Consider the following 15702-nt stretch of genomic DNA (forward strand, 5'->3'; position numbering starts at 1 on the left):
CTAGATCTTAAATGTGACAGTACATTTAAATAATTTCTCAATAATCTAAATAACTGACTTCCACTTGGACCTATCTTTGTACCCGAATTTCTTCTCCATCCATACTGTCTCCAACTCCTGTCTATCCTAGTTTCTCCATCTCTTCCTCAGCCTCCTTTAAGCAATACATTCTTAACATTGCTTTCATATTTTGCTGTTGTATTTATCTGTAGACTTAATTACTGATGTGCTATATTTTTCTGCATATGTATTTTGTAATTGTTTTTGTATAGGTATTCAATAATTTCTATGTGCAGTTGATTTTTGCTGTGTCTGTTGTATCTCTGAAGCATTTCTCATTGGGACTCTACTAAAAATTTACTTTAATCTCAGTCAGATTATTTCCAATCAACAAGTAGAATAAACAAATAAATAAAATGAAACAGCTATTTAAAGGCATAAATATATATCCGGTTTAATATGCAATCAGCAACGTGGTTTTTTCAAAGCCTTCAGGGCAATTCTACATTGTGCACTGCTACAAATAGAATTTACAGCAATATTATTGAAGAGATTTTAGCACTGGTTTATTTACAGACATGACTAGGCAATTCGTAATTGTTAATCACAAGCTACTGCTCAACAAACTTAGCAAATTTAATTTTGGAGTCAACATAATTCAATGGTTCCAAAGCTACCTGAAAGATCAAACCTTTTAGGTATATGTCAAAAACACATTCTTGGAGAATATAAACACTGGAGTTCACCAGGGTTCATTGTTAGTCCCCAACCCCCACACTCTATTCCCTTTTTGTATTAAGGGCCTTATTTCGGATCTTCATTTTCTGAACATTATGAATAGTATGCATGCTGATGACATATTGCTAACTGAATTCAGTAAAAAATATACTTACCTTCAGTCTAAACTAACTTTCTTTACCTATGCAAATAGTCTACTACTAACAGACTATTAATAAGAAGTAAACAAGTAAAGTTATATTGTTTTCTTACCTCAGAAATGATTAGGCTTCCATCTATCCTATGTAAAGACATTCAGGACAATACCATTCCTAATGTCATTAAACAAAAATACCTCAGCATCATTCTTTAGCCTTCCTTATCCCTCACAATAACATCACTAAAAAAGTTCGATTTCAAGGAAAGTTATGCCACGGGATTTCACATTGTTTTTCACCAGTTGCCTGTACAACTATAGCACAAAATGTCCAAGTTAGAATATGGGCTTGTATTATTAAGACATCACTTAGCCTGTAATCTTCATATACTTCAAATGGCCAAAAACAAAATATGTAGATTTGTACAATTGGCAGACTACCAAATGCATCACTGCAATATGCTAAAGGTCTTTAACTGGCTTCCAGTAGAAAACAGGACAAATTTACTTCTAAGCACTTTACCATTCAAATAATCAATTATCACTGAAAATTATTACCTTATAGAAATAGAGGATATTCACTTAGAAACAGTCAACATGAAAATCTTACACTTTCCAGGCTGTAACAGACATACACAAAAGAGCCTACTTTGGATAGGCACCAGCCACCTGGAACCACCTCTTAAATTAACTTAAAAAAACTGCAAAACTTCCATCCCTGCTTTTTGAAATTGTACACCTCAAATTTACTTCTATCTCTTGACTTGTTGACTGTATACATCTTGATTTTGTAACATTTGAACACACTTTCCCTATACTGTTTCATCTGCTACTTTCATTGCTTATGATTTTCTGTTTTCTTATATTTTGTAAACTTTAATAGCATGTGTATTCTGGATTCGTAGTTTGCTTTACAAGACTTCACAAAAAGTCTTATTTGCTTGTTTAAACTGAGGAGGGAGTGTTTCCAGTTTAGGGCATGTTCCCTCTTACTTTTGGACAGCAAATTTGCTGTTCCTTGAAGAGCTTTTTTTGATCCTATTAGGTGCGGCCGTGTCAATGCAGTTATACAGGTGTTTGCAAAAAGCACTGGTGTAGGACTCGGCATAGTTGCCAGTTACATCTGAGGGGGGAGGTGCAGTGAAGGTAATTATATAATCCATTAGAAGGATAAAATCTGCTTTGGAGAAGTTTTTTAGTTTAGTTGTTGCTGGGGGGGGGGGTCCAATGTGATAGTTACTTCGAATGAGACTGATCTGTGGTCAGATCTAACAAAGGAAAACCTCACAGTGGGGGTGCTACAGTGGTCCCCCATATTGGTAAGCACCAGATCCAAGATGTTGGCACCCCGTAGTTGGAGTGTCCACCAGCTGGTCCAGGGCATTGGAGTTAACGAACTCAAGGAACCTTTGGGCAAGTGAGTGTGAGCACGAGAAATTTACCCAGTCAGTGGATGGGTAATTAAAATCACCCAGATCCATGGTGTTCAGAAGTATCTTGATAGATTCCAGTAGATCCAAATAGGCAGAATGGGTGTCTTGATTCATGGAGGGGGTCCTGTAGCTGGCAATGACATGAATAGCTTTCCTACCAACAGTTAGTTGCACCTGAAGTGTCTTCAGGGAATCATACTGTGTAACCAATCTGGAGGTGTATTTATCTTGAATGAATATTGATACACTGCCTCCTTTAGTCTTCATGCTTTCCATTCATGGGCTTAATGTGTGGTAGGAGGTGTAACCCAGTATGGGGGTGTTTTCCACTGCCTTGAACCAGGTCTCCATGACTGCACAGATGTCAGTGTCTTCCGAGGTAAGGACTGCTTCCATTGAGTGCAGTTTCATGTTAAGACTCCTAGAGTTTAGAAGCATAACATTGAGTTTTTTTTGATGAAATTTTTATGTAGGGAATTTTGCCCCTGTGACATTGCCTAAAAAAAGGAACTATGGAGGTGGCAAGAGCCTTTGCCAGTAGCTGAAATCCCAGGGGTGACAGATGAAGGCCATCTCTGGCAAAGCACGGAGGTCTGTCGATCATGTCAACCCAGACTGACAGATGCTGTATCCCCTTAGAATGACAACAGAAATTAAGCCAATTCTTGAAGTGCTTCGAGACGAATTTACAGTTACGCATCTTTTCATCCAAATTACATTTAAAAAGAATAAAAGAAAGTACAGTTATGCAAGTAAACTTACCATAGCAGTCGATGCTCAGATAATCACTTCTGCAGTAGCCTTAGCTATATTAGTTATATCCTGCATAGGATATAAGAATCAGCCAGCTACAAAGCTTCAGGGCACCTTCCCTACCCCCAAACTATTATCAGTTTGAGCAGAGCTGAAAAAAAAAACAAGGATTTGGGTGACTAGCTCTTCAGAGCTTTCATGCCTAGTGAGACAGGGAGGTTGTAGCCCTAAAAGAGGTCAAGGCTAGGAAACTAAAAGTGAAAGTCCTCACCCTGGCAACAAAAAAAAATGCAAAAATAAGGGATGGAGGGAGGGAGTGGCTACAGTAACAGTCATTATTAAAACATCTACTGTTTTGGTAAGTTTACTTATGCAACTGTACTATGTTCTTCACTTCATCACTGCTGTAGTACACTTAACTATATGGGTTGACTACCATAGTTTATACTAACTTGGAGAGGGAAAATGAGCATCCAGAAGTCAATGGGCAATGATCATAGTAAAGTCTGATCAAAATCTGGAAAAGAAGTCAGTTTGTAGTGCTTTGTAAAAGTATATAGAGAAGACTGAGTTATTGTTTCTAGAATACTTCCAGACTCCATTCTTTCCATAAACCTACAGATGAAACCAATGCCCTGGTATATTGAGCCCTGACCTTGCCTGGAATTGCCTTATTGTGGTGGCTATAACAAAAGGTAATAGCACAAGAAAAACATTTGGAGATAGTTTGCTCTGTCACAGGTTGCCATTTTTTCCTTATTTTTATAAGAAATGAATAACCGATCAGAGTTGTCTATGGAAAGCTAGAGTATGGGGGAATCATTTTAGTCTCTGGAAAGAAGATGGATAGCTTGGTTTAAAGTAAATTTAGATGCCACTGTAGGCATAAAGGAAGGATTAGTTCTCAAAGAAATCCACAAAAAGGAGAAAGTATGCCCAATAAAACTACAAATCAAACCAAAAACAAGATAGGCACACAGTCACGGAAAACTCTGCTGGAACAATGTCAGTACAATAAATGAACACTCACGCTATGAAGCTCGAGGGATACACACTTTATTACCACAGTTTAACACAATTCCGTTTTCGTAAAAACTTCATCAGACAATGGTATAAAATCCTCCCCAAACTTAAATACCCTCCCTAAAAACAATCAACCAATCAGAACTTGTAAATAATTAAGATACATAAAACCAAACTAATAGACACAACTAATTTAAAACTATAGAAGCAAGTCTGATTAAATATAAGCATTGTGTCCAGTTACAAAATTTTTTTTAATAAAAATATATAAAGGTTTGTAACATAAGAAATAGGTACCATAATACAATAAATATAAAATATTATGATGAATAATGTTATAATAAAACATGTTAAATACCTAATAGAGCTCCCCCTAATGGACAAAAAATTATAATTTAGCTGCATGAAGCTTTAAAACTGGGGCCAGGGATATGAAATCATTAAACCCGTAATTCTTGTTGGCATCCAGTTTTAATTGCCACATTAATTCACGATATTCTATGGTGGTTTCCCATGCCCCCCCACATGGGTCATTATCTATTTTTTCTATCACAAAAATATAAAATTTTGCTAATGGACAAGAGTTAGTATGTTGATATAGAGCATTTTTCTCATCTTTATTTTTCACTTCATTTAAGTGCTCATAAATATGCCTTTTAAATTTCCTTGTGGATTTACCCACATAGAAGGCCCCACAGGGTTCACAAACTGCAATGCATACCACCCCTGTCGTGTCGCAATTAACATAGGCATTGGTCCCAATTTTTAATTCCCTCCTGGATAGGTGTAAAGTAGATCCCTGGTAGATGTAATGGCATTGTGTACATCTTCCACATTTAAATGTACCATTTTTAACCCTCTTTCCATTCTTTCTTCTTTCCAAAACTTCCTTAATACTTCGACCCTTCCTATAAGTGAACCATAAAGGTTCATCAAATATTTTGGGTAAGTCGGAAAAATTACTGAATTTGTTCCAATTGGAACTAACTATGTTCCTAATAAATGTGGATTGCATATTGTAATTCAAAATAAAATTACTTCTCAAACTGAAATTGACCTGGTTGATCCTATAATCTCTAGCTTCACCATCTATGGTTTTCCCTAATGTAGGAGCAAATTTATGATGTCTGTCCCTTTTAACTTCTCCAAGGATCTCTTCTAGTAGTAAAGAAGGGTAACCTCTATCTAAAAACATGTTTTTTAACAGTTCACTTTCTTTCTCAAAATCATAGTCATCTGATGTCATCCTACTACTCCTTATAATCTGTCTCTCACAATACCCCTTTTCTGAGAAATAGGATGTGCACTGGTATAGTAGAGGTAGGAGTTAGAAAAAGTGCTTTTCCTAAAGACTTTAGATTTAAAACTTCTAGTCTCGATTATTTTTTCTAAAGAGACATCCAAAACTGCATTAATAAAGTGTGTATCCCTTGAGCTTCATAGCGTGAGTGTTTGTTTATAGTACTGACATTGTTCCAGCAGAGCCTTCCGTGACTGTGTGCCTATCTTGTTTTTGGTTTGAGTTCTCAAACAAACCCAATCTTCGTAGAAAATGAGATGATGTTGACCCACCATAAGAGCTTGCAACTCAGATACTCTTCTTGTAAAGGTCAGAGCAATGAGTAAGTTTGTTTCCATGTCAAGAACCTCAAGTCAGCCTGATGGGCAGGTTCAGTTGGAGCAAGAGTTAATTTTTTGGTGTTAGCTGACCATCCATCGTCAAATGCCCACAGAGGAGCACTTTCATCAGTGGCAAGAAAGCTCTGAAGCTTGAGCTGCATACTAGTCTGGACATGAGGAAAATGCTTTCAAACTGTGGAAGCAGGCCAGCTGTTATATCCTGAGCAGGATATAACCCATATAACTTAGGCTACTTCTGCAGTGATCAATATGAAGAACATAAAGCAACACACACACACACACACACACGCACACACGCACACACGCACACACACACACACACACACACACACACACACACACACACACACACACACACACACACACACACACACTCAGCATGTACACTTCTACATCTAATTACATATGTTGATCTAGACAAATTTTACTGTTTTTGTTTTATATTTACCTGTAGATTTAAGAGCATAATCAACTAGACCAGTACGATCTTCACTATAAAGCCTTAAAGCTTGGGCTATGTCATTTCTTTGCTGAAAAATACAAAAGATAATTTGGTCAGCTACAGTGTATGTTAAAACATCTTAAAGCTAATGAAATATCAGTACTCTTGATGAAATTTCACCTGATTTATTATAACATTACACTCCTTCAGTTATTCAGTCTCTGATCTAAATCTGCTGTCTACTCTAAAGATAACTGATAACTGTTAATGCAGCCTAATTTCTTCCTTGTAATGTGTGTCTCTCCACTGCAGTCAGACACAGACTGTATCTGCCATCTCATTTGCTACCCCACACTTTTATCCACAGTTTCTTCACACTATATAGAAGTAGAAAAGGCGATGCATAAGGTTTTCCCTTAATGCTGTTCAGTACAATAAGCACATATATTTTTAATGCAGCAGAAAGTCTTCTGTCTTTGTTCTTAATTAGTTATCTGCTGGCCTTGTTCTTTTTCCTACCTTGAATTAATGGCAGATTTTGCTGCGTTATCTCATCACCTCTGTCATGTACTCCTAAACCATATAATCCATGACTATAATCTAGAAAATAATGTGACCTCTGCACACCAGTCAAGCCTTAGAGTCTTTCATTAAAGTCCAAATTCAATAAAGCCTACACAAAGTGTACACGGTATATATTCAATAAAATTCTTATCACACTTTTTGTGGTTTCTAGTTACTCAGATTACACTAAGTATCCATGTATTCTATACTTTGTGGTAACCTTTATGAGTCCCTGCTAATATTTAAAGTTGCAGGAATATCAGTAGGAAAACTAAAATTAGGAAGAAGAAGGTGTGAGTTAGTATACACTTAGTGTAGGCTTTATTGAATCTGGCCCTAATTCTTGTTCAAAGATCAGGGCTCATGGTTGCCTCTTACATAGTCAATTACTTTGTTGCCTCATTAATATAAATGCAATGAAAACAAATTTTTACCACTTGGCCTGTTCTTTTACATTTTATTTTCTTGTTCCTGCATAATTCAGAGCACAATGCTTTGATGCAGACCATCATTTAGGGGGTCTATATCAGAATAACAAACGCGCATATGTGTGACTACATAAAAGTCAACACATAATATGCGAAATCTGTAAATAGCGAAAGGATACATACTCAACATTTTTCCTAGTGAAAAAATTCACATGGCCGTTCGGAAAAACTAAATATACCAACTCTGAGATCACACTATAGCGAAGGAAAGGGCAACTCTCTGTAGTTGGCCAACCACCTCCTTGCCCTGTGACATATTAATCGAATCAGTTAAATGCGGTTCGATGAATACTCTTTACATATTCGCTCAAAAGCCATTTCATGCTTGAAATATAGACCCCATATAGGCCGATATTCCTTTATTACAAGCTATTTTAATTGAAGATGCACAGACTAATTAAAACATGCTTAAGCAATCCTTTTTCTCTGGACTCATCTAAATTCCTTCTGGATCATTGTAAGGGAATAGGGCACTGTATAGAAGACTTTCAGTGTACACCATGGCCAGTGGTGCATTTCTGATTAAAAAGAGTTATGTAAAGGGATAAAGCAGTGATGCTTGCTTTGTCTACTATTATTTCTCATTGCATAGTAGGAAAATGGACCAGAGATTTGCATAGATTTTTTGGAGAAAGAGAGAAAGTGACTGTGTGGAAAAGTGTTAATATGATGCTGGAGAATATTGGTGCACTGCAACTGGGGTAAACTGGTGATTTTTAGTAGACTGAGAAAAGAGTCATGATTGCACTTTCATCTCAATAGGTCAGTGGTGGTTAAGCTGGAAAGCAGAGAAGAAGGTCTTGAAGTCAATGCTCTTCAGGAGGTCATAAATATAAGTTCTTTTTACCTGTAAGGGGGAGAGTTGAGAGAAATTGGTTTAGCAGAGAAGAAGGTCTTGAAGTCAGTGCTCATCAGGAGGTCATAAATAAAAGTTCTTTTTACCTGTAAGGGGGAGAGTTGAGAGAAATTGGTTTGACCTGAAAAAAAAAGTGAATATGATGGTGGATAAGTGGTTAGGTAAGGTACACATTTTTTTGCATGAAGGACTAAGAAAGTGAGGTTCATGTTTCTGCCACTTGGCTTATATTTAATGAGATGTGGTGATACGCCCACAGGATAAAAGTGTGAAGGGATTACAGACAATTTCTGACAGGTTTGTATGAAAGCTGAACAAGGGAGGATTAGAACAGGGAGATTAAAAATCAGGAAGAAGAGTGGCAGGTGGGGTATGCAAGAGTTTAGGAGGTATGCCTCAAGTAGAAACCTAGTGCAAGAGAATGCTAGACATACATGTATGTATATATTAAAGTTTTTCATCCAGGTATGTGAGCTGGTTTGATGACCCTTTTCAAGCATGACCAGGTACAAAAAGCTTCAATACATGCATATAAAGAATGTTTACATTCTGTAAGAGCTAATGAATCCAGTGCTGGCACTGATATTCAAACTTACATTATTGAAAGATAAAAATACAGTCCTGGAATTGTTAGTTTAACAAAAGAAAGTAGAAGTTAACAAAATAAACTTTTTTACCACTTTGTAATAACACACACTGATCATATTGAATGAAAAATGTGTACATAAAAGTTTATTTTTAATTGCTGTATTCTGTGCTACTTAAATTAATCTAATTACTGCATAATATTTTTAATGGAGAGATTCTCTCCTTAGGCCTCCAATGAAAAGTAATTACATGCCGAATTGGACTTTCCTTGTAAATAGATGCAAATAAATGAACAATTAAATGCTTTTACAAATCAAGACAATTGTTAAATTGTAATAATACAGGGAATTACTGAAGACTACTGTAATGTCTATAATTTATGAGCATTTGAATAGGAAAGTAACTATATTTAATAAATGGTCGTGAAGTATATACATTTTAATTTGAGTACATATGAATTGTTTTAGCTGCTTTTGAAATTGCTTGAGGTTGGTTATTTTCCTCAGTTGAGCTGGTAATGAGTTCCATGTGGTGGGGGCTGTTTTTGAGAAGGCTTTTTCTCCTGTAGAAATGTAGGCAAGGGGGTCTAATAAGGTGCTGGGCTTCCTGACTTCACTTCCAAGGTGGCTGCACTCTGAATAACAGCTTAATTTTAGCTCTCCCAGTGTGAAAAAAGAAACTCAGAAATGAGAGCAGGTAATTTTGTCTTTTTGAGTAAATTTCAGCTACTTGTTAGCAAATCCACTGCTTGGATGCCAGCAAAGAAGAAATTTAGGGTATCAGTAAGAAAATCAACCATACAAGGTGAACAGAAAACACTGTCTGGGAAGAAAAGGAGTTCAAGCTCCTGCTTTGTTGCAAGACATGACTTCTAGTAATATATATAAAAAAATAAATAAGTCAAATATGCTCAGAGCTGATTAAACCCAAAATGAGTATATCAACTCAATTAACAAAAGGCTGAGAAAAAATGGAAGAAGCTTTAAACAGATATTCAGATAAGCTGATAAAACTGCAAAAATCAGAGGCTGAAGTGAAAAAGTGGCTGCCTGAGCATGAGACTTCTCAAGACAAAATGTTTCAAAAATGGTAGAATTAGAGGGCAGAGGATGCAGGGAAAACTGCTACTACTGCTGTAGTACAGAAATTGGAAGGAACAGACTGGATTAATTTATGAAACCATAAATAAGCAACTGGACTGGTATTCCACAGCAGGAGTTGTTAATTGAAAGGGCACATTATAAGTATGTTCCAAACCTGGTCATGAGAAAGCAACCAAGACCTTTAATAGTAAAAATCCAATCCTACCAGCAGAAAGAGTTAATTCTGACAAAACTGTGGCATTAGAACAAAGTACTAAAAGTTGGAGACAGTAAAATGCTTGTGGAAAATGATTACTCATTGTACACCAGGCAGAAGAGGAGTACATTTACTCCAGCAATCAGGGAATTTAGAGAAGCAGGTGTGAGATTCAAACTGCTATATCCAACTATATTCAAAATATTCTTTCCTGTGGGATCTGCAGTGTAAAAAGAGAAGAAAGCCTGGACAAAAGCATGTTTAAAATAATAGGCTATAATTTTGGGCTATTGAAATGAGGGATGGGTTGTTAAAGTATGCATGATATAAGTAAAATGTATATGCTTTTCTTACTTTTGCATAGGGCAATGACTGGATTAAGGGCCTTGGCTTGATCTAGCAACAAGTTTTAACTGGAAGTAAGTAATGTAATGAAAAGTTTTCCTTCATCAAATAATTGTCCACAGTACAATATGAAAACTTGTAGCTGAAGGGAACTGTGTATCTGGTTCTCGTGTTTCTATAGAGATAAGTTGATAACAGGGCAATAACAACAGAACTTTTTTCTTTCAATTAATAAAAGATGTTTTCTGAATGCATTCAAGTTGATTTCTACATCTGCGAGAGGAATAAAGATAAGACAAAAACAGGCAACACTTTAATTAGAAGCACAGGCTGTACCATGCATCTTAGCATGGATAACCTTAATTGCAGATCAGTTCAAGCCTGTGGGTACAGCTGTCAAACTGGGACAATTGTTCCTATTAGGAGGGCTAAACTTCATTATCAGAGAATTTACATAGTTTGTGTGTTTGTATTGTGTTAATAGGTTATTGGGGTGTTCTGGGTTGTGGTTTTTTTTTGAGAGTTTCATTAAAAGAAAAAGTCTTGTAAGATGTGACATAGCTTCAAATGGATATGAGAAGAAACAACTGTATAAATGATTATCCTACCAAACATTACTGTATGCATGTAACACAAAATCAGAAACTAGACATTTTTTTAAAAAGCTGTTATACATAACAAGTGGGAATAATAACTTATTATCATAATGTCAACACTACCACAATATCTTTGTGTGTGAATGGTCTCACAGGCATATACAAACAAGAAAGAGTAGTGAACTATATTAAGAAATGCAGAGTGCAAATAGCTATGCTACAGAAGACACATTTGAAAAGAAATAAGCATGTGAATTTGATAAATAAAGGATTTCAGGATGGTTATTCAGTAGAATATCTGAAATAAAGGAAAAGAGAAGTACTTATATTAATTTCTAGAGGAGCTCCAATAGTGATAGAAGGAGGAAAAAATAAATAAAATGGCAGATATGTAATACTAAGGGGCTACCGGCAAGGGAGGAGGATTATGCTGGCCCATATTTATATTTATTTATTTATTTATTTATTTTTTATTTATTTAACATGTGTTTACTAGGAAAGTCCAACTTGGAACTAAGCCAATTTTCAGCAGAGGCCCAGGGAGAAATGCTCCAGACATGTCTTTGAAACATGGGTGGAAACTGGAGCACCCAGAGGAAACCCATATGAATGCATGGAGAACATGCAGACTCCACACAGAAGGCACTTCAGCCGAAAATCAAACCAGAGAACCTCTTGCTGTGAGGCAACAACACTACTGCTGCACCACTGTGCCATCTGAAACTGCTAATATGGAGCTTAAGAATATTTTGGGAGAAATAATCAGCGTTCAGCAGGGAATATTACTTATCAGTGAGGACTGGAAGAGTGAAGCTGTATCCGGGGGTCCAAGAAAGGAAACTATCACAAAACACAGTAGATTTTTGAAGAAATGTATGAAAATATTTAGTATAGAAGATGTGAATTCCATAATAGGAGTTCACAGACAATTTACACATTATTCCCCAAGATGCAAAAACTTGCTAACTAGACAGATAATATATTTCATTGAAAATGTTAAAGTTTTTTTATGCATGTAACAACTACTTCAGATCACATACCATTAATAATAAAAATAAAAATGCAGGGCAATGAAATAAAAATGAGACACTGGAGCTTCTTCCTATCTGTTAAACAGAGAGGGATTTAAGGAATAGGTAGTGTAAATTATGTGTGAGTTATTAGGGGAGATAGAAATTTCTTCAGAAAATATAGCTAAGGAGTGGGATAAAATGAAAGTAGAGTTTAAAAATAGGGTAGGAATAAAAGAAAAAGAGGTACAGTTAAGAAGTATCAAGAATTATTTAGAGGGACTGACAAAGGTTAAAGTATTGCAGAATAGGGGAAATCTCACAGAACACGAAGAGGTGCAACTGAAGAGTGCTAAAGAGAAAATAAGGTATTGCCTAGATAATATCATGGGTTTAGAAAGGTTGGCATTATGCAGCTGTTTTTTGATAATAACTTCAAACCACAAAAGCTTTCAGCATTAATGCTCAAGAAACAGAAAGTAGAAAGCATAGTTGGAAAATAATGAGAGATCCTGTAGAGGTATTAGAAATATTTTAGAAATTTTATGAAAATCTGTATAAAGCAGAGAAATGTGGAAATCAAGGAAAAGTACAAATGGAAACGTTGATGTAATAATTAATTATGCAATGATTAGAGGTAGATGAAGCTCACTTTATTAACAGTTACGATAGGAGGAGATGAGATAAAAATGGTGATGCATAACCAATTTGTAGGAAGGTATCTGGGAATATATGATATTCCTGTAGAAGTTTGGAAGCTAGGATGGAAGAAAGAGAGTAAGCTCTGGAAGGTTTTCTTTAGCAATATTTTAAAAGGAGAAGCATCAACATCATGGAAGAAAGTTGTGGTGGCTGTAATACCTAAAGATGGTAAAGACCTATCAGATCCAGCTTCATATAGGCCCATTTTAATTCTAAACCATGATTATAAATTGTTTATGTCTATAATGGCTAAAAGAATGGCAAAGTTGATGCCAAAATTAATAGATATGGATCACTGTGGTTTTGTGATGGAGAGGCAAACATTTGACAACATTAATAGAACAATGATGATCCAGAGGGATGCAGAATGCAAGAAAATACCACTGTTGTTTGTGAGTCTTGATGCAGAGAAAGCATACGACAGAGTAAGCCAGGATTTTATGAGTAGGGAATGGAAGCATTTGCATTCCCTGACACAATAATAAGACTAATTAGGAAGCTATATGAGGAATTGGAGGTTGAAATTAAAGTGAGGGATCCTTCTGATACATTCTGTTGAAAACAAGGAGTCAGGCAGGGGTGTCCTCTTTCTCTTTCGCCTTTTGCATTATATTTAAAACCATTGATAAAGCAAATAAGGGACTCAGAAATTCAGGGATGCAGTTGGTATGGTAATCAAGAAAAGTTAGCTTTATTTGCAGATGATATTATTTTGTAGCTGATAAAACCTGAAAAGGACATTTCAGTGTTGTGGAACATTCTGAGATAGTTTTATTTTTAGGGGGGGGGCAAAATTAACAATGATAAAACAAAGGCAATAGCTGTAAACTATGTACCCATACACAAACTGGTTCAGCAATACCCATATTTATGGGGACATAAGAAAATTAAGGACTTAGGAGTATAGGTTAAAAAGGATTATGTTATGGCAGCTAAGGATATGTTGGAGAAGACTAAACAAAAGATAATATAAAAACTGAAAAACTGAAAGCTATGTTTTATGGATATGGATAACAAGATACCAGCAGTAAAAATATTATAAGCCCTTTAGTTGTATACACAGTTCAGGCATATTTTTATCAACCAGAGGAGAAGTTGTGGATAGCAATTAGTAAGATGTTGAGGAATTTTATCTGGAAGGGGAAGAGGACAAGCGTTAAGTGGGATAAGTTCAAACTTCCAATTGTACAAGTTGTTTTTGGGATTACCTATTTTGAAGGGATATTTCAGAGCTACACAGTTAAGGTACAGCATGCACAAAACTATTATTCAAAGTGGAAAAGGATGATGATTAAATGGGGAAGCATAAGAAATAAGGAGGGACTGGGATTTTGGATGCAAATCCTTAAGGAGAATAACAATAGCTATACATTCATAAAGCAGAAGAAAGTGTTCTAAGAACTAAACCAACATGGGAATGAAGAAAGGAGCCTCTACTTACAGGGGTGATTGCAATATGGGTACAGAGAACCGGCAAGAGAGGGTTGGAATTTACTGGAGAAAACTGGCAAAGGGACCAATGTTTTGGGAGAAAATAATTGGAGAGGGAAAGGTAATAGAATGGGAAGAGGCCGAAAATACATTTGGAATGCAGGCTGGAGATTGTCTTCCTATCAAGGATTGATATCAAACTATAGGCAAAAGGAAAGGAACAGGGACATCCTAAGTGAAAAAGCAGCACTGGTAGAGTTTTTATTTGAATTTAGAATGTAAGCTGTCATTAAAAAGGGAAAATTAGTAGGGCATATACAATATTGCATGTCAACTATATGAATCAATCAGAGAAGGTTCAAAAAGATTGGGAAAAGAGATTGGATAAGCAATTCACAAAGAAACAATGGGAGGATATATGTATGACTCCCAAATGTGCAACAAATTCTAGAAGATTTAGAATTTTTGCTTTTGTTAAAGGTGTGATGGGTACGAAAGTAACAATTGGGAACATATTTTTCTTTGAGTCTGAAATGCCTAGGCATGGTAAGGCCTTGCTGAGTTTAATACTGGTGACTTCCAAAAAAGCAATTACTAGAAAATGGAAATCAAAGTCTAAAACAACTGTATTAGAAGTAGTCAATATAATAACATAGATAAATGAACTAGAAGTGGGATCTTTAGAAAAGGGTAGGAGCAAATTACATAGAAAAAAAATCAGAATTGTGGGAGCAATGCATTCAGAAAACTGTTTTGGAGGCTGAATGAGGTTTAATGGAAGGCAGGAATTGAATGAGCTGTGTAATGTTCAATTGACAATGAATTTATAGAAGATAATATGTGATGTATAATGTTTGCAGCTGAAAATATGTCAATATTCTTTGTTTTCATGTATATAAATGTATGAATGCCTATTTCATGAGTGATAATTCAATAGAGATGCATTTTGTGTTAAGAAATAAGCAGTTAGACTTCCTGATTTTGAAGAGTGCAATCTGAAGAATAGATAGAAATTGAAAAATTAAATGGGAGACAGTAGGATTAAGTAATATATTGCAAGTTAAAGAACAAAGGAGGAGAGTGGATAGCATATCTCTCAGCTGTACAGATTTGCCTCATATTTTTGCCCTGTTCCTCGATTTTCCTGGCAAATCACTGGGATGATTTCAGGATTGCAGTCACTAAATAATGACATACATTTGAGTTTCAGACTTCAGATCCTTCAGAAAATGTATATTAAAACAAATCCTGTTACTCTAGCAACTTTCTAAAATTGTATAAGATCAATATTTAAAATATGTCCCTATTTGTACCCCCATTTTGTCAAGCTTTGTACAGATTTTTTGCATTAATTGCTTGAGAGGTATAGTGGATAGAGGTTTGTGGTGGGTGAGTATGGAAGAGAAGAAGGAAACAAAGACTCCAATGTGCATCAGAAAGGTCATCAGGCACATAGCTAGAGATTGTTAGAGCTAATTAAAAGAAACTATATTCCTAGTGGACTTAGAGAACTATGGAAAGTCTTTTGAAGGAGGGGATTTATAATTTGTTGGTAGGTAAGATGAGAGAATGGGAAGGAATGGTCTTTGGTTCGCGGAGGATTTAAAAAAAAGATGAATAATGGTGGGGCTTTTACAGATATTCACGAAGCATGGGA

General features: G+C 35.8%; 1 protein-coding gene across 6 annotated transcripts in view; it reads right to left on the minus strand.

Annotated features, from left to right (window-relative positions):
• The window catches only part of LOC122796202 (SUN domain-containing protein 2-like), a 509959-nt gene that overhangs the window by 61093 nt on the left and 433164 nt on the right, over nt 1-15702 (minus strand). Inside the window, exon 3 of one of the 6 annotated variants that reach the window (XM_044064556.1) lies at nt 6173-6254. The exons of the other annotated variants lie outside the window; for them this stretch is intronic. Coding sequence (XP_043920491.1) covers nt 6173-6254 — 82 coding nt within the window. The remainder of the gene's footprint in view (nt 1-6172; nt 6255-15702) is intronic. 6 annotated transcript variants of the gene reach the window in all.

This window comes from Protopterus annectens, chromosome 1.part0 (assembly GCF_019279795.1).
Source record: "Protopterus annectens isolate FY-2018-M chromosome 1.part0, PAN1.0, whole genome shotgun sequence".
NCBI classification, from domain to species: domain Eukaryota; kingdom Metazoa; phylum Chordata; order Ceratodontiformes; family Protopteridae; genus Protopterus; species Protopterus annectens.